The sequence below is a fragment of the Macadamia integrifolia genome, unplaced genomic scaffold (assembly GCF_013358625.1).
Source record: "Macadamia integrifolia cultivar HAES 741 unplaced genomic scaffold, SCU_Mint_v3 scaffold2723, whole genome shotgun sequence".
In the NCBI taxonomy this organism is placed as follows: Eukaryota; Viridiplantae; Streptophyta; class Magnoliopsida; order Proteales; family Proteaceae; genus Macadamia; species Macadamia integrifolia.
Window position 1 is genome coordinate 19063 of NW_024868913.1, and position 23877 is coordinate 42939.

The 23877-nt window shown below is 37.1% G+C and overlaps 1 protein-coding gene and 1 pseudogene across 1 annotated transcript; both read right to left on the reverse strand.

Moving 5' to 3' along the window:
- Positions 1–840: 840 nt before the first annotated feature.
- On the reverse strand, positions 841–3741 carry LOC122067123 (caffeic acid 3-O-methyltransferase-like). Its single transcript, XM_042630969.1, has 4 exons — positions 3332–3741; positions 2528–2838; positions 1325–1389; positions 841–1220 (listed from the first exon to the last, which is right to left on the reverse strand). The coding sequence occupies exons 1-4, from the start codon at positions 3739–3741 to the stop codon at positions 918–920; spliced, it is 1089 nt and encodes a 362-aa protein (XP_042486903.1). The 3' UTR covers positions 841–917.
- A 2113-nt stretch (positions 3742–5854) lies between these two features.
- On the reverse strand, positions 5855–12553 carry LOC122067120 (annotated as a pseudogene).
- Positions 12554–23877: the final 11324 nt, after the last annotated feature.

Here is a 23877-nt window from a genome sequence, read left to right on the forward strand (position 1 = left end):
GGAGAAATTTATCAAAAAAACAAAGGGGGAAGAAAGGAGGTCATCAAGGTAAGGAAAGACTTCCCCAAACTCTAGGGTTGATCGGAGTTGAATCGATGGGAGTTCCATCCACTACTTCCCAATCATGCACCATCCTAGCCGTTGCTCCTTCTCCAGAGTTAAACATTAGAGAGATCGAAAGAGGAAGGATTAGGGAAAAGAGGAGTGTAAGGCTGTGTTTGGTAGTCATCCAAAGTTTCTGACCTTTTTTTGTTATGTGGGAACAAAAAAAGAGAATAAAGCGTTTGGTGTCAACTTGGTGTTTTTCGGCTTTTTTAGAACGAAAATGAGGGAAAAACCACTAGAAATGCAAAATAATGAAATGGAAAAACCTTGTTCCGTCATTTAAGTTTTGTTCCAAATACAAAAAAAAATGAATAACTAGGGTAATTGTTCCTGAAATAGATTCACCAAACAACATTTTTTTTTTTTTTTTTGAATGGTATTTTGACACAAAAATTAAAAATTATGTTTATGACATGAAACGTCGTTTTTAAAATTGAATGACTACTAAACGTAGCCTAATTAGTAAAATTATATATATTCTCTTTCTCACAAATTTCATTGAATATATAGCCAAGGGGGACAAAATTTAGCTGCTGCCCGGTTTGCCAGCAAGAGGTAGCGGCCAAATTTTTTTCGGCCAAAGGGTAGAAAACAGAAGATAAAAAATTGTTACAAAAGTCAATTATAACCGTCTAGATTACAAACAGATTATCCCATCAGATAAAAAGGTAGAAGAAGTACCCAAAACTGCTTTTATTATAGAAAAATTGATGGATTATTACAATGTGTCCGAAGCATAAGACAAAAAATAAAATTCAAGAAATTACCAGTAAGAAGTAGGCCAAGGAGATCATAGAATCATCAGCATGGTATCACATAGTTTTAGAGAATTCCAACACGGAGAATGCATGAACTTGACAGACCATTCTAATGCCATTAAATCCAGAGGCCTTTGCCAAGTCTGAGTATTCCTTCTGTGTCCTCTCTTTTCCTCCATATTGTAGAACCATCATGCACAAGTCCATCCCAAATATGTCTTTTTCCAAGAAATTACTCTCTGGAGATTCTGGAAGAATTGCTTCCAAAATCACCACCTTTCCATCTTCTGGTAATGCTTCATAGCAGTGCTTTAATAATCTCAAGCAGTGGTCATCACTCCAATTATGAATTATTGTCTACAAGTTTATAGAAACAATGCATCACTTGTTGCTCCAAACTAGCTAGTCATGAAGTTAAACCATTCAAAAACAAGGCATAGTTTTAATAATTCCTATCTCACCTTCAAAAAGATGATGTCCCCTTTTGGAACACAGAGAAACATATCCCCCGAGACATGCTCCACCCCTGAAAATAAAGCAATTAATAATTAATCTTCATGATTAATATTACTCGAGATAGGAGAATGATCTTAATCAATTATTTCATATCGGATATTGAATTATAAACTTATCGTGGGATGCAAAGGAATGGTCAAGATTCAGATTTGTTTCTTAATGTCTCGATAGGTTCTCTTTAAATTGATATGTCGGGGGGTTCCTATTGATGGCAATGCTGTAGGTAGGTGTTCTGGTAATGGCAATGTTAAAGGTGGAGCTCAAGTCTTCTATTTTTGTAATTGTGTTCATCCAGGTATGCATAGGACGCTATTCTTGTACATCCTATTTTGTAACCTATTATTTTTTTATATATAAATATAGCCCAAAAATTAGCTAAAAAAAGCCATCATGTCTTAAGTGTACTAGGTGGCTTGTGAGTTAAATGACTTAAAAAAAAAAAATGTTTTCCTTCGACAATCAGATACCCATGCTCTTTCAGTTTCTCTTTCCTTTCTGACACTTTTTCTCCTCTGCCTCTACTAGTAAGCAATCAAACACCCACGCATTTGCATGGTGTGGAAACACTTCCCACTCCAACATCAAGAGAAATCTCATCCCATAATAAATCCTTAAGTAAAACATGCTCTCTAGACACCATTGTAATGTTGAAAATCTAGAAACCCTTACACCTCAACTGGAAATAATAAATGAAAATGGGCGGTCATCCTCCATAAATAAAAATAAAGTTAATATTTACTGCAAAGAAGGAGAACCAAAGCAATAGGAACAAGGTGGATAAAAATAGAAGAGTGTCAAGTTGCGTTTGGTAGTCATTCAGAAAAACGTTTCCATTCTATGGGAACATAAAAAAGGAACAAAGCGTTTGGCATCAACTTGGTGTTTTTCAGATTTTTTGGAACGAAAAAGGGTAAAAAACGGTAAAAACACAAAATGATGGAACGGCGAAACCTTGTTCTTTCATTTCGGTTTCATTCTAAATACAAAAAAAGTGAATAACTAGGGTAATCGTTCTTGAAACAGGTTCACCATACACCTTTTTTTTTTTTAAACGATGTTTTGATATAGAAACTGTTTTTGACACGAAACATCGTTTTTTGAACTGAATGACTATCAAACGCAGCCTGATTAATATGAGAAAATTGTACCTAGATATTCCGGTGCATTTGCTATCACATGAGGCAAATCATAGTTGATACCCTTAATGTTTGGGTACTTCGAGGTGATAAAGTGAAGGTTCTCTCCTAGTCCACCACCAACATCAACCACCACGTTCACGTTGTCAAATCCCTCATAAATCTCAAGAACTGACTTCATGATACTGAGTGAGATGCTTAACATTGCTTCATTGCAAATCTTATTGAAACTTGGGTCTTTGCCAAGGTACTTGTAGACTGGCATTCCATGGGCCTTGTTAAATGGAATTCCTCCTTCAAGAACAGCATCTTTCAAATGGTACCTACAAACCTAAGTCAAAGATGAATGGAGACAATGGATCCGATTCGTCTCCATAGAGTTGAGAGACTAAAGAGTGATCCCACAGCTGAGAGGACCCAGACACACTTCCCGAGGTCACCCCAGCCGTTGGATCACTAACTAGTCCTTAAGCTCTATAAAGAAGAATCCTATGCCTAAAATGGAATAGTAAACAGTGAGAAAAAGGGAAAAAATCTAAATGAAGTTTTATGACCTAATGGGCTTTTTAGAAAGTCCGGATCAGCTACCCACGTGGGGAGAGGAGTTACCCTCCTCTCATCAAGATCCACCATCCATTGGGGATCAGATCCCCCCCAACCTTTGGTCAAAGGAGGGTCTCACTCTTGTCAGACCCCAATATATGGTGGTTCATCATGCGGGTAGAGGATCCAGAGTTCTTTCAATGCCTCTCTCTCTCTCTCTCTCTCTCTCTCTCTCTCTCTAACAATTTAGTGTGTTTGGAAGAATGGACTAACCAGCTTTCCTTGTAGGACTTGTCATTAATCATGAGAAGCAAAGGAGCTAATGAAACTCCATCCTGGTCTGGAACAAAATATTTGGAGACAGGAGTTAAACCATACAGATTTTGAACATGACCATCATCACCAGAAACAACCGAGCAAGTCAATATGGAATTGCTAGCCAAAAAACGCAAGATACGTTCAAGCATATCAGGGGCATCTAGGTTCTGTGTAGAGAGTTGAGCTGCGATCTCTGAAGCCGAAAGCTGCTTTCCTGGACCTGCTTTAGCCATGATCTCTAGAAGATTAAGCTCAATGGCAGCTTTGACTACCATAGGAACCAAAGACATGCAAGCTAGTTGTGATGCTAGTAATAGATCTTTGTCTTCTTTGGGTGTTTTGGACTGGCTCTGTGTAGAAACCATGTTAGCTAGAGAATTGGAAATAAGAAGGGATATGCTCATATGATGATCAAGAACACCTTAGAAATGGGAATGGTTAGTGGGTAGCTGTGATATAATCCATAAGAAGCGATGAGCTATTTAGAAAGAGAGAATACCAGGCCAATAGAGCCACAAACAGCTCAAGAATCGAAGCTAGGGTTTCTTTAATATTACATGTGATGCGGATGGGATACATAGACTAATAATATCAAAGCATTGGGTCTAGTGTGATGGGTTATAATTTAAACACTTCATTACAAGGAAACTAGAACATGATACAATAGAATATAATTTAAAGTGTGATGGGTTGTTACATGAAGCAATATCCTATTACAAATTTTTGGCCAACCTACTGCTCTCAAGGGGGAATACACATTCATTCACACACATTTAGATGTGGCTGAAGTCGATTCTTAGACCTCTAGATGCTGGAACCACAAATCATTCTTCATTTTCTATCATATTGCATAAGGTGTACTTGTGGAATGAAATTTGATAGCAGCTAAGTTCTTGCTATCCGGGCTCATAGTCAAAGAAATGAGATATTGAAGGATAGTTTTGATAATATTAAAATTTAAGAGGGTGCCTATGAATTTAAAGGGAAAGTGAATTATGTCATTTCTTTTTTCATGACTTGGGGTTGCAAGAACTTGGGTGGCAACCAAATTTTTTTCGTGCTTCATTTAGTATATTTAACAATTGGGTTGAAGCAATGGTTCACGTACATGTAGTAATTAATGAAGAATGTGTCTGGTGAGACTCTTAGGTGAGGCCAATTACTTATATAGATAATAGATCCTTGTCAACTTAGAAGCTCATAATTGGTTCTTCAATTTCGAGAAGAACGGTCTTTTATTTTAAATGATATACATTATAGTTATTAGGTCACATGTTATTGTTAGGTTGAAGATGAGTATTTGCATGGAGATCTTTCAATAATATATATATATATATATATATATTTATTTATTTATATATAACACAGGAATATAATATAAAACCATAAAAATTTACCAGCTGGCATCTTTGAAAGGATTACTAATAGCTAGACCATGTGCCATGTTTTGCTAAATGAAAAAGGAAAAAAAAAGCATGTTAGAGCACATACATGAAATAATTAACTTGTCATAAAGTCAAAGCTGCAAGGGACAATCTTAGTGTCTACAAGAGGCCATAGAGACATGCTATACATGTTGTCATATTATCCATTTCAATCGATCATAGGCCTTAGTTATGTCGATCATGACTACCATATAACCAAACTTGTCTTTCCTCTTTTAGAAAATACAGGAGAGCATTTCATGACTAATAAGAGCATTGTCTTAAATTTGATGACCCTTGGTAAAACCATTCTGATTGAGGCCAATAAGTTTGTGAAGTATAGAACGAAGTCTATTTACAATTATTTTAGAAATTAATTTGCAGACAAAATTGCATAAACTTATCGACCTAAATTCACCAATAGAAGAAAGTAAAGACACTTAAGGATTCAAAGCTATATGAGTGAGATTGCAGATGCAGAGTGCATAAAGAAAAGGGATAGGAAATAACATACTCTACTGGGAAGGGAGAGGAAACACCAGATTCAGCTGGGAAGAGTCTAGAACATAAAATAAAAGGGGTGCCCCTTCTTCTTTTGTGTGATATATATAAACCGTTACAAGGAAAAAAAACCCACTCTGATTTCTTATATTTTTTTTCTTTTTTTTTTTTTTGGAAAGAGTGTAAAGGAAATCTATCGATTAGGTAAGCAACCTAGGCTTAAACATCTAAGAACGGTTGTAGGGACCGTCAAGGCCAAAACTATTTTCAACTATATTTCGTGAACGAGTCTTTAGATCAGACCATATGGACCAGATCTACTTTTTTTTTTATTAAATCGTTTTTTTTTTTTTTTTTTTATTTTTTTTTTTTACTATTTTATCCTTGAACCATATATGGATCAGAAAGGTTAGGATCGAGGATAGGTCATAATAGATTTTCTTTCACCAAAAAAATAAAAAAGTGAATTTCTTATCCTTATAACAGTTTATATATATATATATATATATAGAGAGAGAGAGAGAGAGAGAGAGAGGAAGAAAGGGCACCCCTTTTATTTCATGTTCTTAATTGTTCCCAATTGAATATCATATTCTAGATTGTTCCCACTTGAATATAGTGTTTCTTCTCCATTGCCAGTTGAAGAAGTAGCCCCCTTCTTCTTACCTGTGATATATCTATAAGCCATTATTACAGGGTAAGAAATTCACTTTTTTATTTTTATTTTTATTTTTATTTTTATTTTTTTGGTAAAAGAAAATCTATTGATAGGCAAGTAAAGTTATAAAACACAGAACAGTAATGAGATTGGTCAAGGCCAAAAATTGTTCTCATATCATTTCAGAATGGTCTAGATTGGATCATATTGGATAGATCTGCCGCTTTTTTTTTTTTTACACGATTTGACATACCCTTGGACCATACATGTAGAACGTGATCAGAGAGGTCAAAATCAGGAATAAGTCATAGTCGATACTATTCCAATCAAGCTGATACTGCATGGCATATGGTTGGAGGAATACAAAGGCCCGTTTGATAACGTTTCTGCCGTTTCTGTTTCAAGAAATGGCAGAAACGAAAATCGTCATTTCTGGAAACAGAAACGAAAATCGTCGTTTCTGGAAACAAAAAAGAAAATTGTCGTTTCTGTAAACAGAAACGGAAAAGAAGGTGTTTGATAAATTTATCCTCCAAGACAACACTCCCATGCATCCATTTCTCCCTAACCTCAGCAGGGCTGGGAATAGGAGCCCAAGACCCCAACACAAGGTCGAACACTTCAGCCCAATTGGTGGATCGAGCCCTCCTATGACATAAATTTTTCCATTGAGAACACCAGCGGCAGCGAATTCCCTTCCAATGCACATTTTGGGTCCAATTTCAAATCGATTGAATCGAGTATCGAAAATCCAAATGGTGGAAGATGGGATATCATTTACGGAACCACCAAGGACGTAGATTCTGGGTCCAGTGACGGTGAAGGTAGAACCGATGGCCTGAGAAGGAATGTGAGGAACAAGAGAGAGGTTTCTAGGGTTTTGAGGGTTGGATGGGGTATGATCAAGGGAGAACCAATTGAAGGAGGAGCCATGGATGCGGACGTTAATGAAGAGGAACTGTTGGGTACAATTGCGGCGATTGTGAGTAGAGAAGAAGATAGGAGGGCGGAGGAGGGAGCGCCATGATTTGGAGACAAGGGAGAGGTTGCTGTGGTAGAAATGAGGGACCCTTGCAATGCATTGCAGGGCTACGCCGTCTGGTAGGTTTGGAAACAACAGAGATTGGTGCACCATAAGAGGAGTAGATGTTTCAAAAGAAGAGGAAGAAGAAGATGAGGAGGAGAAGGGCGGAGTAAGCCGAGTAGAGCCAGGCAGCCAGGCGGCCAAGATAGGTCAGTAGCAACACACGATTTTTGGGCACCAAAGTTGTTCCCATAAATGGCGAAACAAGTCATACTTGTTTCATCATGTCCATTTTTGGGAATAGAAATCATCATAAATTTTTATTTTTATTTATGTAAATAGGAGAAATGGAACGAGTTTGTCAAACGCTTTTTTTTATTTCTATCATTTCTTGATACAGAAACAACAAAAGTACGTTTCTTAAAACGTTATCAAATGGGCACCAAGTCTCGATCAACCATGGAATATTGTGGCACCTGTTCATGGACAGTCTTCTGGTCAAAAGAATAAACAAGGTGAAATATGTCCGAAATAACGTTTTGGACTGACAATCAACAGCTTCCAGTGGATCTTGAATGTAAGATATAATTTAACTACAATCAGATTCCACTTCAATGACCCTAATGGAAAGGCTTTCCAATATGCTACTGTATATAGTCAGAGCCTCACCTTCAGCTATGTCTACAAAAGTGTATACCTCAAATTCAGCTAAGGCCAATTTCCTTCCATAATCTCATATAATAATGTCAATCCCATCTTTCAAGTTGTTTGGGTTCCTAGACAAATCATAGTTTAGTTTGAAGTATTGGGACAGGAGCTCTTTGGTTGGGAGGAATCTGGGTCTGGAGGAATTAATTCTGTGTGTTACTTGGGTTGCTTGAATCACTTCCTTTGAGTCCAACCTTGCTTTTCAAATCTTTCTTCTCAGGATAAATCAACCCATTCCACTTCTTGCCTTTGACAACAATAATTACATAGCACCGTTGTCGAGCTGTGGTGCTCAAAAAAAAAATTTCATTAAGAGGTTTCTACTTTAAGCTTGTTATCTACTTTCTCTCCTTACGTATCAAAAAATATAAAATAAAATCTTTGATTCATCACATCCGAATCCCATCTGCAAGAGGTGTCAGGACTCAGGAGTACTTTATTGTTGAATATGAGATTCCAGTATAGATGGAATCCAGTTATCGTCAGCTTCCATGCCCAATTTTCCAGAGGGCCCAAATTTACTTTTCTACCCTTCGCTTGTTGGTGCTCCTCCACGCCGAAGATATATGGGTATTGCCTGGAGGCCTCCTTTCTTGAAATCACATTTGGAAAGGTATAATCTTTTCATGAACCGAGGTCAGTTTTAAGATCATAAAGAGACTCTCATCCAGCCTTTCTTAATAAGGCCTTAATATGTCTATAACATGTTAAAGAGATTTTCTATTATCAAAAAAAAAATCTTATCGATTCCCTATGGGGGCAGTGTCCCCTTTATTATTTATCACGAGATGAATTGAAAGTGACTTTTAGAGACCACGCAATTAGCTAGAGTAGAAGATGCCTGTGGTGAAACTGATTACAAAATAAAGTAAATCAACTTTATGGGTGGTTGTTTGATATCCAAAAACTACTTAGCAATATTTGGAAAAGTTGGTAATTAAGGGTGTAAGTTTAGCTCTGACGATTCGGACCCACCCTAATTCGGCCTGAACTCTAATCCTATCTAACCAGATTATGAGGGCCAACCCGACTCAACCCCCAACCCTGTGTGGGGTTGAGTCGGGCCGGGCCAGGGTTGAGGCATAAAAAACCTGGCCTGACCCTAACCCGCCCTAAGTCTAACCCTGATTATTATTGTGCTTTGTAGAATGCAAGTATCTCTCTCAGCTAAGGGAGAGTCATATTTCTTGGTGGGAGTTTCTTGTTGTTGTCATTGAGTTTCTTGTGTAACAAGAATATGATAGAAAACGGTATAGTCAGAAAAGAGAGCATAAAGCCAAAGGAAAAAACCCATCGCTAGTCATGAAATAAGGAATGAAGAGAGGTGGGGGCTTGTAGTACTTGAGTTTCTTGGTCCTTATATATTAGAAATTAAGCATTATTGTAGATCAAGAAGAAATTCTAAAATCAATAAATGATTGGATTATGTCTTAATATGTTGACTTTTGATGGAAGGGATTAAAAAAAGGGGTCACATGGAAAAATAGAGGTACATGGAATCTCCATGAAAGAATGATGAAATATCACGTTTAGTATAGTTTAATGGAGGAATTCATTTTAGCGTTTTAATTAAAAACCATTTGCTTCAAATCTATCAATTTTCTTAATTTTCAAATGTTGTACTTATCGGAATGTGATTCCATTAAGAAGACTAGTTAGGGTCAACCCGACCCAACCTTGAGCCCTGTAGGGTTGGGCCTAAGCGTGAACCTAGCAGGGTTGGGATAGGGTTGGGTTGAGTTTTGGGATCTAGGTAGGGGTGTCAAAAAAGCCCGACCAACCCAAATCAACCCTAACCCACTCTGAGCCCGAACAGGGCATGGGCTGAGATTTCAGCACATAAGGTGAGTTAGGGTTGAGATTTTCAAGCCTGAGGTAGGGTTGGGTTGGACCTAGGTTGAGGTCTTAACCCAACCCAACCATGTGTATTAAGTATATAATCATATAAATATGCTAATATTTATTAATGGGTACTTATAGAAAAAGGTCTTTCGTTTTCCACAATCTACACATATACAAAAACTTTGGTCTTTGGCCTCTTGCAATGCATTAAGATCAAGCAACCAAGTAACTGATAGTATTGAGTTGAACTGAATTGGGTTAAACCTGACCGAATCAGGGTCCATCAAGGCTGGCTTGGGTTGGGCTAAACCCAACAGGGTTCGGCCTGGGCTAAGATATCACAGCCCGACCTAGGGTTGCGTTGGGTTTGGGTTGAGTTAAGAGACAACCCGACCCATTGACACCCCTAGTTTTCACTATTTTGCTTTGTAATGGTCTTGTAACTGACCCCATTAAGTTGGGGAAAAGCTGAGTTTATTGTCATTGTTGTATAATTATTATTATTATTATTATTAGTTAAATGAAGGAAAACAAGGCTAGAAAGCTGAGGAGACAGTTGATTTTCTGTCAATGGGAAGGCTGACATCTTACAGAAAGGAGATCTAGAGCATGGCAATCCCATAGATATTGGCCTCTCTTGTCAACTTTGCAATACATGGTCCACCCCATAGAGCATTTCTGCTCTGTTGAATGATAGCACCACTGTTGCTACTTGCTAGCTAATTGCTCATTAATGCAGGCTCCATGCCACACACGGCGGGGATCGATCTGTCTCTCACAATAGCTTCCTCTATGTGCTTCAGTGGAGTAGAGAGAAAGTTTTGATCTTCAATTAGTTCAAGAACACTGCCACCTTTAACTAAAACAAACATGTAAGATAGGCAAAAACAGATCTGACTTTAACTGACAGCTAAAAACTCATAAAAGGAGTTTGAAATTTACAAGCATAGCTGATGATGTAGCTAACAGTGCTTTGTCTCTAATATTCACATTAATTCCTTTTATTCTATCTTCTGCCCTAAGCCCTAGCAGAATTCCATACCCTAAAATTTTACTTAAGGGTTTGGGTTTTGGTTTATGCATTTTACCTTGTCCTCATCTTATCTAAAATCAGAAGCTTTTACACCTACAATTTTCTTGGGAGTATGGTAAGGGTGGGGTTCCTTTGTGGGTGTACCTGGTGCACAAGGCTCTCGCACGCGCTAGCCTTACTCTGAGAATGTTGAGAGGCTGTTTCGATCGCTTGACCACCAGTTCGTAACATTCGTTCCTTACGTTGGACCAAGCACGCCGCTAAGAGGTTACTTTTTACATGCAACATTGGACTTTCTACTACACCTGTAACAGCAAAGCAGATCCTCACACAATATTGAGCAAAACAAAAACTAAAAAATAGAAGAACCTCGCTCCATAATCCATACTCCATATATAAAATTTTATAAACTGCCTTGCAGTTTATAATAACCTCCTTAGTCCTAGAAATAGAAGCATTACAATTTGATACGATCCTCATAGACTGTTTTAAGTGACCAAGTGGAAGACAATACCCAATACCCACATTACATTGATGCTCCTAACAATAACTTAGTTAAATCCTTTAATTTTACGAGTAAAAGCCTCAATTTTTTTTAACTGATCCTGACATAAGACCCACAATGAAAATCAGAACTCAGAAACTCCATTTAGGATAGCAAATACAAGCATAGAACTGATGCATTTTATTGAGAATTTTTTTTTTTATTTGGGTGGAAATTGAGAAACCTTATTGAATCCATATATAATTAGGATAGGGGTGGAAGCTTTATTAATGGAGTTGGTATCATAGCTATGACTTACCAATTTGAATAGTGTTTGAGATTTAAATGTAACCGCAAGCGTATGGATCAGTGTAGCTACGGGTCGAACTCAGGGAGAACAACCACTTTATTTTTTTGCTTCTTTTAATAATGCGAAAGTGAACCTATTAATGGTTGTGATCTAATTCTAACTACCATCCTAAACATATGTATCTAAAATAACGTCTTAATTATTCGTCATTTAAGAATTTAAAGACGCAAGCCACGCAACTAAAATTAAATAAATAAATAACTAAAACTAAACAACCCACGCGATTAAAAAAAAACAATAAAGGAAAAAAAATGTTGAAATAAAAAAAAAAAAGTAAAAGAAGGGATAAAGCTAGAGAGAGACTCACAAGTAGGTTTCTCTACTTAGCCCAAGGGATGCATCATAATATGAGCTTCCCTACTTGACCAGAGAGTCACTCTTACAAGGGTTACTCTACTTGGCTTTAGGGAAAGAGAGGCAATTAAAATAAAAACAATAAAATGATGGTTCTATAGCTAGGAGGGGCAAAGCCAACACATACACTAGCTATGAACATTGGGGGAAAGGAAAGGAATAATAGTAACGACTGAAAATAAAAATCCTAAATTAAGAAAGAAAGGGTAGTCAGAAGAGGAAATGAGAGGGGGGAGAGAAGACTACTGAAGGAGCCTACTTACTTGAATCAATGCTTGAACTTGAAAAAAAATTGCTCCACGGCTCGTGATCTTGTCACCTAGATCTAAGCCTAGAATTATAACTTAAAAAAAAATTACAAATCAATTGCATAAATCATAAACATAAAAGGGCTGAATAAAAATAAAAGAGTGCTTGCATTAATTGAAATAAAAAAAAAACTATTACAAAAGTGATTAAAGAAAAGATAAAGAAGAACTAAAACTAAAGAGAGAGCAAGAGAAAGAGAGAGCAACTAAAAAAAAACTAGAAGAAGAATGAATTGTCTCCCCTCCTCTTACATGAGTTATATTTATAGGGAATGGGGAGGTAGGGTAATAAATTTCTCTTTCCTAAAAGGGAGAAACCCACAATTGGTTGTGAGATCTTTTGAAACCAAAAGTGCTAAGGTGGAGGAGAGAGAAGAGAGAAATAAACTTTGAGAAATTTCCTATAATTTGTTTGCTTATTTTCTTTCCTTTTTTTTTTCTAATTTATTTTTCTTCTTTTTCTTCCTCCAAGGGACGATTTTCTTCTTGCTTTATGTGATTTGGACAATCTTTTGGTGGGTGATGATGTGGAGGAGAGAGAAGATTTGGACAATCTTTATTTCTCCTCTTTTTTTTTTCTTTCCTTTTTTTTTCTTCTCTTCTTGCGCAGGAACCCTTCCACGATTTTGCTTGCTTCTGATGTGGAAATCCCCTCCATGCCCTTAGTGCTTTAAGTGAGTGAAAAGCAGAAAATCTTCAACAAAATTCTCTAAAAAAAACAACCATAAGATTCGAACTTGAGACCTCTTGGTGAGCAAGGGAATTTTGCACACCATAGCTCACCAACTACACTAGGTAGTTGTTGTTACCAAAAACAAATCTTTAATCACTTAAGGATGTGGTCCATCGATCCTTGTTGGCATTTGGAGTATTCCTTGTACCTCTGGGACAATTGCAAACGGACTGGTTCTGCATCTCGGTTCAGTTCTGATCCATTATTCTTTTTCTGGCCCGAAAAGAATAATCACTTGTACGGGTGACCAAATGAATGTGTATTTTTAATTGAACACGTCCATCTTTCTCAGAATTTTGTCCTCTTCATAACCATGAAAAGAAATAGGACCTCTCTACGTGTAAAATTGAAGATATAGCGCCCGATAGTCCTTAAGGCCTTGAAAATATAAAACCTAGAAAAAGAGAGTAAAACCCAAGGTAGCTCCATTCTAAATATGTAAAATGCATGTTTTACTACCCTAGATTTCACACATAAATGTGCTCATCAAAATTTTCCCACACTTAGACTTTGCTAGTCCTCGAGCAAAACAAAAAGAAAAGAATAAAAACAAAAAAAACCTAACTCACTTTCGTAGGAATCACGGTTGCACTTAGCATGTGCAACAAGCCTTTATACCCCTAGGTCACCCCTAGTGGAGGAGTTGTGTCTCGTGGGTGTTTGCAGTGAATATACACCCAAAATTCAGAATAAACAAATCCCAACTTTGGCTAAAGGTAAAGCCCATACCAATCCGGAGCAAAGATAATTTCTCTTACAAGGGACCCCCACACTTGAACTTTTATTACCCTTTATCAATTCCAGGCACTAGCATATTTCTTAATTTGGAACTCACCTCGTCTCTTCCAAAACATCCTTCTCTTAAGGCAAAACCACTTGTGAAGAAATAGGGAACCAATGACTAAAGCGTTGGAGTGTTTTTGACCAAACATGTTACCAAGCAATAATGACATTTGCACATTTTTTTTCTCTTTTTTTTTTTCTGCTTAATAAACTCTATTCTACTCCACTACTTTTGGCTTGAATGACATGGTGGAGCAAACACCAGACACCCAAGTTACTATGTAGCTTCGCTTTTTACATATGCCCACAAAGGCAGTGATGCTAGAGTTACTTCAGAAGTTTCCTCCCAAGGAATTTCGATCAAGACACCACGCTTCTTGAGGCGCAATGCCCTGTCTAGTTCCAAGGGAATCAACTCTTATTCTTCTTTATACCACATTTCACATTTCATTTAAAATTGTGCATTTGTCAACCCATGCCAAATTAAAAAGAAGGTCTCAACTCCAAATCAAAAGTACAAGGAACCCATAGACTTACATATGGTCCATCACCATAAAACAAGGGTCTCTTATTTTTCAAAAGAAAGTCTCATCTCAAGACACATGCTTGTTTCTTTCTTCTCAACAGGGTTTTATACGTTCAAAATGGGTACCTTCGTCAAAACTTTTATTTTCATACATCAAGCAACCGAATGGTCTGATCATTACCCAAAAGCCAAAGTAGGACTTCATCCTTAGCAAGCTCAAAAATAAAAAGAAAAACAAACAAAACAAAGTGAAAAAAAAAACAAAAACTGGTTTCCCTCCCCCACACTTAAGTCATGCAATGTCCTCAATGCATGGAAAGAATTAAAAACAAAGACAATGCAAGGGGGTCATACCTGATTAAAAGTTAGTCATCAGTGTAAAGAGGTTCATGGAGATCCATGACCTCTTCACTACTAGTAGTAGGAAACTCGAGGAATGGTTTCAAACGCTGACCATTAACCTTCGAAATTACCCCTGTTCATGGATTCAAAATCTCCACAGCCCCATGGGTATATACATTATGGACAATAAACGGGCCATCCCATCGGGATCTAAGCTTACCAGGAAAAAGATGCAATCGAGAGTTGTACAATAAGGCCTTATCACCAATTGCAAAAGATTTACGCAGAATGTATTTATCATGGAAAGCTTTGGTCTTTTCCTTGTAAATTCTAAAACTTTCATAGACTTCATTCCTAAGTTCCTCCAACTCAGATAGTTGGAGCCTACGATGAATTCCCGCATCAGACAAATCAAAGTTAAGCTTCTTAATAGCCCAAAAGGCCTTATGCTCCAACTCAATTGGTAAGTGACAAGCTTTCCCATACACCAAACGGTAGGGAGACTGACCAAGGTCAGTCTTGAATGCAGTACGATGGGCCCACAAGGCATCAATGAGCCTAAGGGACCAATCCTTACGGTTGGGATTAACAGTTTTCTCTAATATTTGTTTGATCTGCCTATTAGACACCTCCACTTGGTCACTANAAAATCTGAAATAAAAATAAAGTAAAAGAAAGGAGATAAAGCTAGAGAGAGACTCACAAGTAGGTTTCTCTACTTAGCCCGAGGGATGCATCATAATATGAGCTTCCCTACTTGACCAGAGAGTCACTCTTACAAGGGTTACTCTACTTGGCTTTAGGGAACAGAGGCAATTAAAATAAAAACAACAAAATGATGGTTCTATAGCTAGGAGGGGCAAAGCCAACACATACACTAGCTATGAACCTTGGGGGAAAGGGAAAGGAATAATACAACAACTGAAATTAAAATCCTAAATTAAGAAATAAAGGGTAGTTAAAAGAATGAATGAGAGAGGAGAAAGAAGATTACTGAAGGAGCCTACTTACTTGAATCAATGCTTGAACTTAAAATCTTGGGTGATTTGAGATACTACCAGTACTAAAAACCAAATCTAGAATAAATCAAATCTGAAATTTCTATTACTAAAGAAAACAAATCTTGAAAAAGAAAATTACTCCACAGCTCATGATCTTGTCACCTAGATCTAAGCCTAGAACTATAACTTTAAAAATTACAACTCAATTGCAGAAATCATAAATATAAAAGGCTAAATAAGAATAAATGAGTGCTTGCATTAATTGACAAAAAAAAATTCATTACAAAAGCGATTAGAGCAAAAATAAAGAAGAACTAAAGCTAAAGAGAGCGAGAGAGGGAGAGAGAGAAGAGAACTAAGCATAAACCAGAAAATAAACTAAGGGGAATAATAAAAAATATGAGGGGGAGGAAAGGGCTTTTATAGGGCTTTGGTCTTGCCTCCTTCCTTCTACAAGTCTTCTTTAAAAAAAAATTTAAATTAAATTAAATTAAATCTTAGTAAAAATCCTCATTCTCTGAGATACTGTGTGAAGAAAGAGAGAATCAGTTTTCAAAATTAACAAATTCTATTCCTTCCCTGCAATATTAACTAATATCTTGCAATTTTGTTTAAATCAGAAAGGAATCTTTGCATAGCATCTTCAAGATCTTGTGAGGTGGCAAGGAGAGAGAATAATATTCAGGATTTTGTAGGAGAGAGGATGTGGTGCCAATGAGTGGGTCCCACCTTTGGACAAGTTAGTTCAAGCTTAGACCGGTTCTTGAATCATTTTAAGCACTTTCTCTTGTAGACTTGGAAACTAAAAAAAAATAAGAAAAATAAAAGTAGTACTATCCAAAGTGGGACAAAATATACACTTATATCCCCAAGATTTCACACATTATTGTGCTCATTAAATTTCTCCATACTTGACTTTTGCTCGTCCTCAAGCAAGACAAATAAATAAAGAAACGAAAAAAAAAAAAACCTAACTCACTTTTGTAGGAATCACAGTTGCATTTAGCACGTGTAACAAGCTTTTAAACTCCTGAGTTACCCTAGTGGACGAGTTGTGTCTCGTGGGTGTTTGTAGTGAATATATACCCAAAATTCAAATTAACTTGAAAAATTACCATTTAAAGTTTCCAACAACTACAAAACACACCCTCTTTCAATTATAGTACATCAATCGAGGAACCCCCACACTTGAACTTTAATACTCCATCTAGATTTAGGAACAATCACATATCTAAAATAGGGACGACCCTTTTATCTTCTAAAACACAACCAATCCTAAGGCAAACCACATTGTAAGGTAAGGACCATGAACTAGGGTTTTGAAACGTTAACCAATCATAAACAACAAGGTATAATGGTATTTTTTTTTTTTAGTAGAGAACTCATTCTACTCCACTACATTTGGCCTGAATAACATGGTGGAACAAACACCAGAAACCCAAGTTACTAAGTAGCTTCGCTTTATGCATATGCCAACAAAGACAGTGATGCTAAGTTCTCGAAAGTGTTCCTTCCTAAGAGGTTCGATCAAAACACCTCGCTTCATGAGACGCAGTGTTCTGTCTAGCTCCTAGAAATTCTATACTTACTTTTTACTTTTTGATCAATTTTCACTTTCTTTACACATCCATATCATACATTTTTATATCATGCCAAGAATATGGTATCAACTCCTAACCTAAGAACAAGGACACCAACTAACAAATGGTCCTACACCTTAAAACAAGTATCTCTAAATCATTTAAGTGAGGTTCCACTTCAAGACATATATTCATTAACATCCTCCCAATAGGGATTATATTACTGAGATGGGTCCTATATCTCAATTTCCTTTTTTTTTTTTTTTTTTTTTTGTAGGGTGTGTATAAAGCACCAGAAAACTCTTAAAAGTAATCTCAAGTTCTAAACAGTCAAACCCTCCCCCATACTAAATTGTGCAATGTCCTCAATGCAGAAGAAGAAAAAAAAAATGATAAAACATTAGAACAAGAAGGACAAAGGAGAGGAAATTATCAAATGAGATCAAATATGATCATAAAGAGGCTCATGGAGAATCATGACCTCGGCATCATGCATTGAAGGCAACTCAAGGAATGGCTTCAAACGGTGCCCATTAACTTTAAAATTTTTCCCGAGTGGATGGATTCATAACCTCTACGGCACCATGGGAGAATACTGTTTGCACAAGGTAAGGACTTTCCCACCGAGAATTGTACAATAAAACTTTATCACCAGGCATAAAAGATTTCCTAACAAGGTGCCTATCATGAAAAGCTTTAGTCTTTTCCTTGAAAATTTTTACACTATCATAGACATCATTTTGTAATTCTTCCAACTCAGATAGTTGAAGATCTCTATGAGCTCCTACGGTGGACAAATCAAAATTGAATTCTTAATCGCCCAAAAGGCACGATGCTCTAACTCAACAGGAAGGTGGCAGGCTTTCCCGTATATCAAACGGTATGGGAATTGATTAAGTATGGTCTTGTAAGCAGTCCTATATGCCCACAAATCATCCAACAGACGGTTAGACCAATCCTTTCGATTTGGGTTAACTGTCTTCTCTAGAATTTACTTGATCTGTTTGTTGGACACTTCTACCTGCCCACTGGTTTGGGGGTGATATGGGATAGCCAACTTGTGGGTAATCCCATACTTCTTCACTAAGGCCTCAAAAGGCTTATTACAAAAGTGTTTTCCCCTATCACTAATGATAGCTCTAGGGGTACCAAATCGAAAAAAAATATTTTCTCTTAAGAATTGAATGACCACCTTATGGTCATTGGTCTTACAAGCACGAGCCTCAATCCATTTGGACACATAGGCCATAGCCAACAAAATATACTCATATCCACATGACTTAGGGAAGGGCCCCATAAAATCTATTCCTCAAGCATCAAAAACCTCAACCACGAGGATTGGGTTGAGAGGCATCATGTTCCTTCTACTGATTTTTTCCAATGACTGACAAGAAGGACAAGCCTTACAATAAGCAAAGGCGTCCTTGAAGAGACTGAGTCAATAAAATCCACATTGCAATACCTTGGTTATAGTCTTAGTAGGCCCAAAATGGCTACCACAAGCCTAATCATGGCAAAAGGAAAGAATAGAATAGTGCTCATGATCAGGGATACATCTCCAGATAATTTGGTCAGTGCATGATTTAAAAAGGTAAAGATCATCCCAAAAAGGAATACTTAACCTGTGAGTGAAAACGGTACTTCTCTTCAGAAGACCAATGATCTGGAGTCTTGTTTGTAACTAAAAAATTTATAATATTTGTACACCAAGGTTCACTAGATGCTACAAAGAATTGTTCATCAAAAAAATGCTCATTAACTGGAGTATTCACAGTCAAAGAATTAGGTAACCGAGACAAATGGTCTACAACCAAATTTTCACTGCCTTTCTTATTCTTAATTTCTAAGTCAAATTCCTGCAAAAGCAAAACTCATCTGATAAGATGTGCTTTGGGATCCTTTTTTCAGAATAAGGTATCTGATAGCTACGTGGTCAGTATAAATAATTACATGAGAATCTATTAGATATGCACAAAACTTTTCTAATGCAAATATAATAGCTAAAAATTCTTTTTCAGTTGTGGTGTAGTTCAGTTGTACATCATTGAGAGTTCTACTGGCATAATAGATAACACGAGGAAGTTTATCAACTCTCTACCCTAAGACTACCTCTATAGCAAAATCAGATGCATCACTCATTAATTCAAAGGCTCAATCCATAAGGGAGCTTGAATAATGGGGGTTGTAGTCAACACCTTCTTTAATTGCTCAAAACACATGAGGCATTCACTAGAAAATTCAAAGGGTTACTCTTTAGCCAAAATATTAGTGAGAGGTCCAACCATGTGATTGAAGTTCTTAATGAATCGGCAATAGAATCCTGCATGACCTAAGAAGGAACAAACGTCCTTAACTGACTTGGGAGGTGGTAAATTATAAGTTAAGTCCACCTTAGCTTTATGGACATTGATCCCTTCTTTGGAAATGACATGACCCAACACTATGCCCTATGTAACCATGAAATGAAATTTCTCTCAATTGAGGACTAAATTAGTTGCTTTGTATCGTTTGAGTACTAAAGAAAGATGATACAAACAATTAGAAAATGAGGAGCCATAAATAGAAAAATCATCTATAAATACTTCTAAAAAGTGCTCCACCATATCAAAGAAAATGCTCATCATGCATCTTTGAAATGTGACAGGGGCATTACAAAGCCCAAAAGGCATACGTCGATAAGCAAAGGTTCCATAGGTGCATGTAAAGGTGGTCTTGTGTTGATCATCTAAGGCAATGGAAATCTGGTTATAACCGGAATAACCATCAATAAAACAATAATACTCATGCCCGACTAACCGCTCTAATATTTGATCAATGAAAGGTAAAGGAAAGTGGTCTTTCCAAGTTACCGCATTTAACTTCCTGTAGTCAATGCACAAGCCATCCTATTTGGACACAGGTAGGGATCGACTCATTTTCAGTATTTTAGACTACTGTGACCCCTGACTTCTTTGGCACCACGTGCACTAGACTTACCCACTGGCTATCAGAAATAGAGTAGATGATACCATGATCCAAGCACTTTAAGATCTCTTTCTTGATAACTTCTTGTATTATAGGATTAGCCCTTCTTTGTGGTTCCCTGGAAGGTTTTGAATCCTCCATGAGGTGAATATAATGTTGAACGATTGAGGGGTAAATTTCTATAATGTCTGCCATGGTCCAACCTAAGGCTTCCTTGTTTTCTTTTAAAACTTTGATCAACTCTTCCTCTTGATTTGAAGTTAAATTTGAGGCGATAATAATTGGTAGATTTTGATCTTCTCCTAAGAAGGCATACATTAAGTTAGAAGATAACTCTTTCAAATCAAGCTTAGGGGGCTAAACAATTGAGGGTTTAGAAAGAGAATTTGATAGAAGACCAATGGGCTCCATGGGTGTATGAAGGCTCCAAACATCAGAGAAGAAATTTTCAGTATCATCCTCTAATTCTTCCATACACTCTTAGAATTCTGAATCAAAGTCAACGTCAAAAGTTTTAATAATATCATCAGAAAAATCTTTAAGCATATTGACCTCTTCATCAATATCATCAGAAGAAATTGTGGGTTGCTTGCCCAACCTATACATGTTGAACTCCATAGTGTGGTTGTCAAAAGATATCCTTAGTAGACCATTCCGACAATTAATTAATGCATTGTTGGTAGCTAGAAATGGTCTTCCAAGAATGACAGGGATCTTATCCCTAGTGGTGAAGGGTTTGGTGTCCAAAACAATAAAATCGACTGGGAAAATAAATTCTCCTACCTTAAGTAGGACATCTTCAACCATCCCTTTCGAAATCTTGACAGAACGGTCGACCAACTGGAGACTTGTCTTTGTAGCTTTCAAATCTCCTAATACAAGTTATTGATAAACATGATAAGGTAGAAGGTTCACACTTGCACCAAGGTCAAGTAAGGCATAATCAGTACGAGTGTTGCCAATGACACAAGAGATGGTGGGACATCCGGGATCCTTATACTTGGTTGTTATAGGTTGTGTAATCATTGAATTGATATTAGCTGTCAAGAACGCCTTTTTGGGCACACTTGTGGTATGCTTGTGGTACCTCTACCTTCTTGAAGACTTCTAAAATTTTTTCTATTGAAGTTGTCTTCTTCTTATTCATCAAACAGTTAGGATAGGGGACAGGAGGAACATAAACACTGTCAGAAGTTCTCTTATTAATAGAATCATTTTTATGGTCTCCACCAAATCATCTTTAACCTCTTCAGGTCCATCTGGCGAACCTGGAATGGGGGGCACAGTAGTAGCCTCGATAGTCGAAGGATCAATAGAAAGGTCAGATGGTGGAGAATGAGTGATACCATTTCGTAGATACTCTCGACCATTCCGTAGGATATATATCGCATTACACTGGTTAGAGGGACCTTGGTGTTGTTGACTCTGTACAACATTGAGCTGAGGAGTAGGTAGCCCTTGTGGAGTCAGCACCTGATGTCCAGGATTCGACTCTGGCTGACTAGATAATTTTCTTTTCTCCTTCTCATGCATGATTGTGACAAGTTGGGTGAGGTACCTCTCCACATTATTGTGGCTTATCATGAGAATGGCCATGATTTTCTCTAGCTCACTAATTCTTACCGCCTCTCCAGTGGATGTAAACCCCGAGGGTTATTGATTAGGTGCTTGGAGAGGGGGCCTAACAAAATTTAACTGAAGACCTAGATTAGGCCGAGGGAAAGATTTAGGTAGTAGTGTAAAATAGGGCCTCTGGGGACTAGGCTGTCATTGGTTGTGAAAGTTGGATGGACCTCCTTGATTCCCTTGGCTCCATGAAAAATTAGAGTGATTTCTCCACCCTGGATTGTAAGTGTTGCTAAACGGGTTGTTCGGGTAAAGAGCATTAACACTTTCATTGCCCCCAAAACTGTTGGGGCATTCTTCCATTACATGTCTAGGGGAGTGACACCAATTGCACATAGAGACCTAATTTTGGACTTGGTGGACTGGGGCATGTGCTTTAGGGACAAGCACTTCTATTCTCTTTATGAGGCTATTTAAATGGGCCTCCTTGGCTACTATCCCATCGACATAGTACATTTTCCTAAATAGACTCCCATTCTCTTGTCTTTTCAGCTAGGCTAACCAAAAAGTTTCAAGCTTTGTTTTCGTCCGCATAAGCAGTGAAGCCTGTAGGATATATAGACTCTAACATCTGCTTGGTATGGTAGTCTATCCTTTCATAAATTATTTGGCAAAGATGTCATTTATCAATCCCATGATGGGGACACTCTTGGAGAAGGTCTTGGAATTTTTCCATAAGTCTAGAAAATGACTCTTGAGGTTTTTGTCAAAACTGCATGATCTCGCTCTTAAGTTTATTTTATGCAAGGGAAAATTTTTTTTAAGATCGCTACCGTAAACTGATCCCATGTGGTAATGAAATTAGTTGGCAGCCCATATACCCATCTTTTTGCTCCATCCTTGAGTGAAAAGGTAATGCATCTAAGTTTAACAACATCATCACTAAGTTGTTGTATCATAATGAGGACACAAACCTCATCAATTTCTCTCAGGAACAAATAAGCATCTTCGGAGGATAGCCCATAGAAGTGGGGTAACATAGTGATGAATTGAGTTTTAAGCTCATAATTGTTCCCTGTGGTAGCTGATAATCTAATGCAAGAAGGTAGGCTGCCCTGACTAGGTAGAATCTATCTTTAAAGTAGGCTTAGGTTGTTTTATCATTCTTAAAATAGGTACTCTTACTAAACGATTGGTAGAATCATGGGTCCACAAACTCATACAACAGAAAACTACCCACAACTAGAGTAAGACAAGCACAAAAGAATGAAAAGAAAAACTCTTTTTTTTTTTGTTTATTTATTTATTATTTTTTTTTGGCTTTTTGGGAGCTTACCGGCAGGGATCCGGGGTTGCTCAGGTCAATTCCTGAGGTACTGCTATAGGGCAAAACCTGTCTTTATCATACTGTGAGACTTGGCGACCTCCACCGATACAACTAATATTGTAAGTTGTTCTTCTCAGTAATTCAATAAAAGAAAAATAAAAACAAAAAAAAGCAAACAAAGCACTCCGATTTACCAAAAGAAAGCGAAAAATAACATAGAACTATTTCCTCGGCAACGGTGCCAAAAACTTGTTTGAGATTTTAAATGTAACCGCAAGCGTACGGATCAGTGGAGCTATGGGTCGAACTCAGGGAGAGCAGCCACTTTATTTTTTTTTGCTTCTTTTAATAATACGAAAGTGAACCTATTAATGGTTGTGATCTAATTCTAACTATCGTCCTAAACATATGTATCTAAAATAACGTTCTAACCATTCGTCATTTAAAAATTGAAAGACGTAAGCCACGCAATTAAAATTAGATAAATAAGTAACTGAAAATAAACAACCCACGCAATTAAAAAAAAAAAATAAATAAAGGAAAAAAATGCTGAAATAAAAATAAAGTAAAAGAAAGGGGACAAAGCTAGAGAGAGACTCACAAGTAGGTTTTTCTACTTAGCCCGAGGGATGCATCATAATATGAGCTACCCTACTTGACCAGAGAGTCACTCTTATAAGGGTTACTCTACTTAGCTTTAGGGAAAGTGAGGCAATTAAAATAAAAACAGTAAAATGATAGTTCTATGACTAGGAGGTGTAAAGCCAACACATACACTAGCCATGAACCTTGGGGGAAAGGGAAAGGAATAATATAACAATTGAAATTAAAATCTTAAATTAAAAAATAAAGGGTTGTTAGAAGAAAGAATGAGAGGGGGGAGAGAAGATTACTGAAGGAGCCTACTAACTTGAATCAATGCTTGAACTTAAAAGCTTGGGTGATTTGAGATACTACCAGTACTAAAAACTAG

Excerpts from the sequence above, each read along its gene's own strand:
- LOC122067123 (XM_042630969.1), bottom strand. The coding sequence starts at position 3,741 with ATGGTTTCTACACAGAGCCAGTCCAAAACACCCAAAGAAGACAAAGAT. Across the intron at positions 2,839-3,331 it reads AAGTCCTACAAGGAAAGCTG|GTACCATTTGAAAGATGCTG; the intron begins GTTAGTCCATTC and ends TTAGGTTTGTAG. Across the intron at positions 1,221-1,324 it reads GGGACATCATCTTTTTGAAG|ACAATAATTCATAATTGGAG; the intron begins GTGAGATAGGAA and ends ATAAACTTGTAG.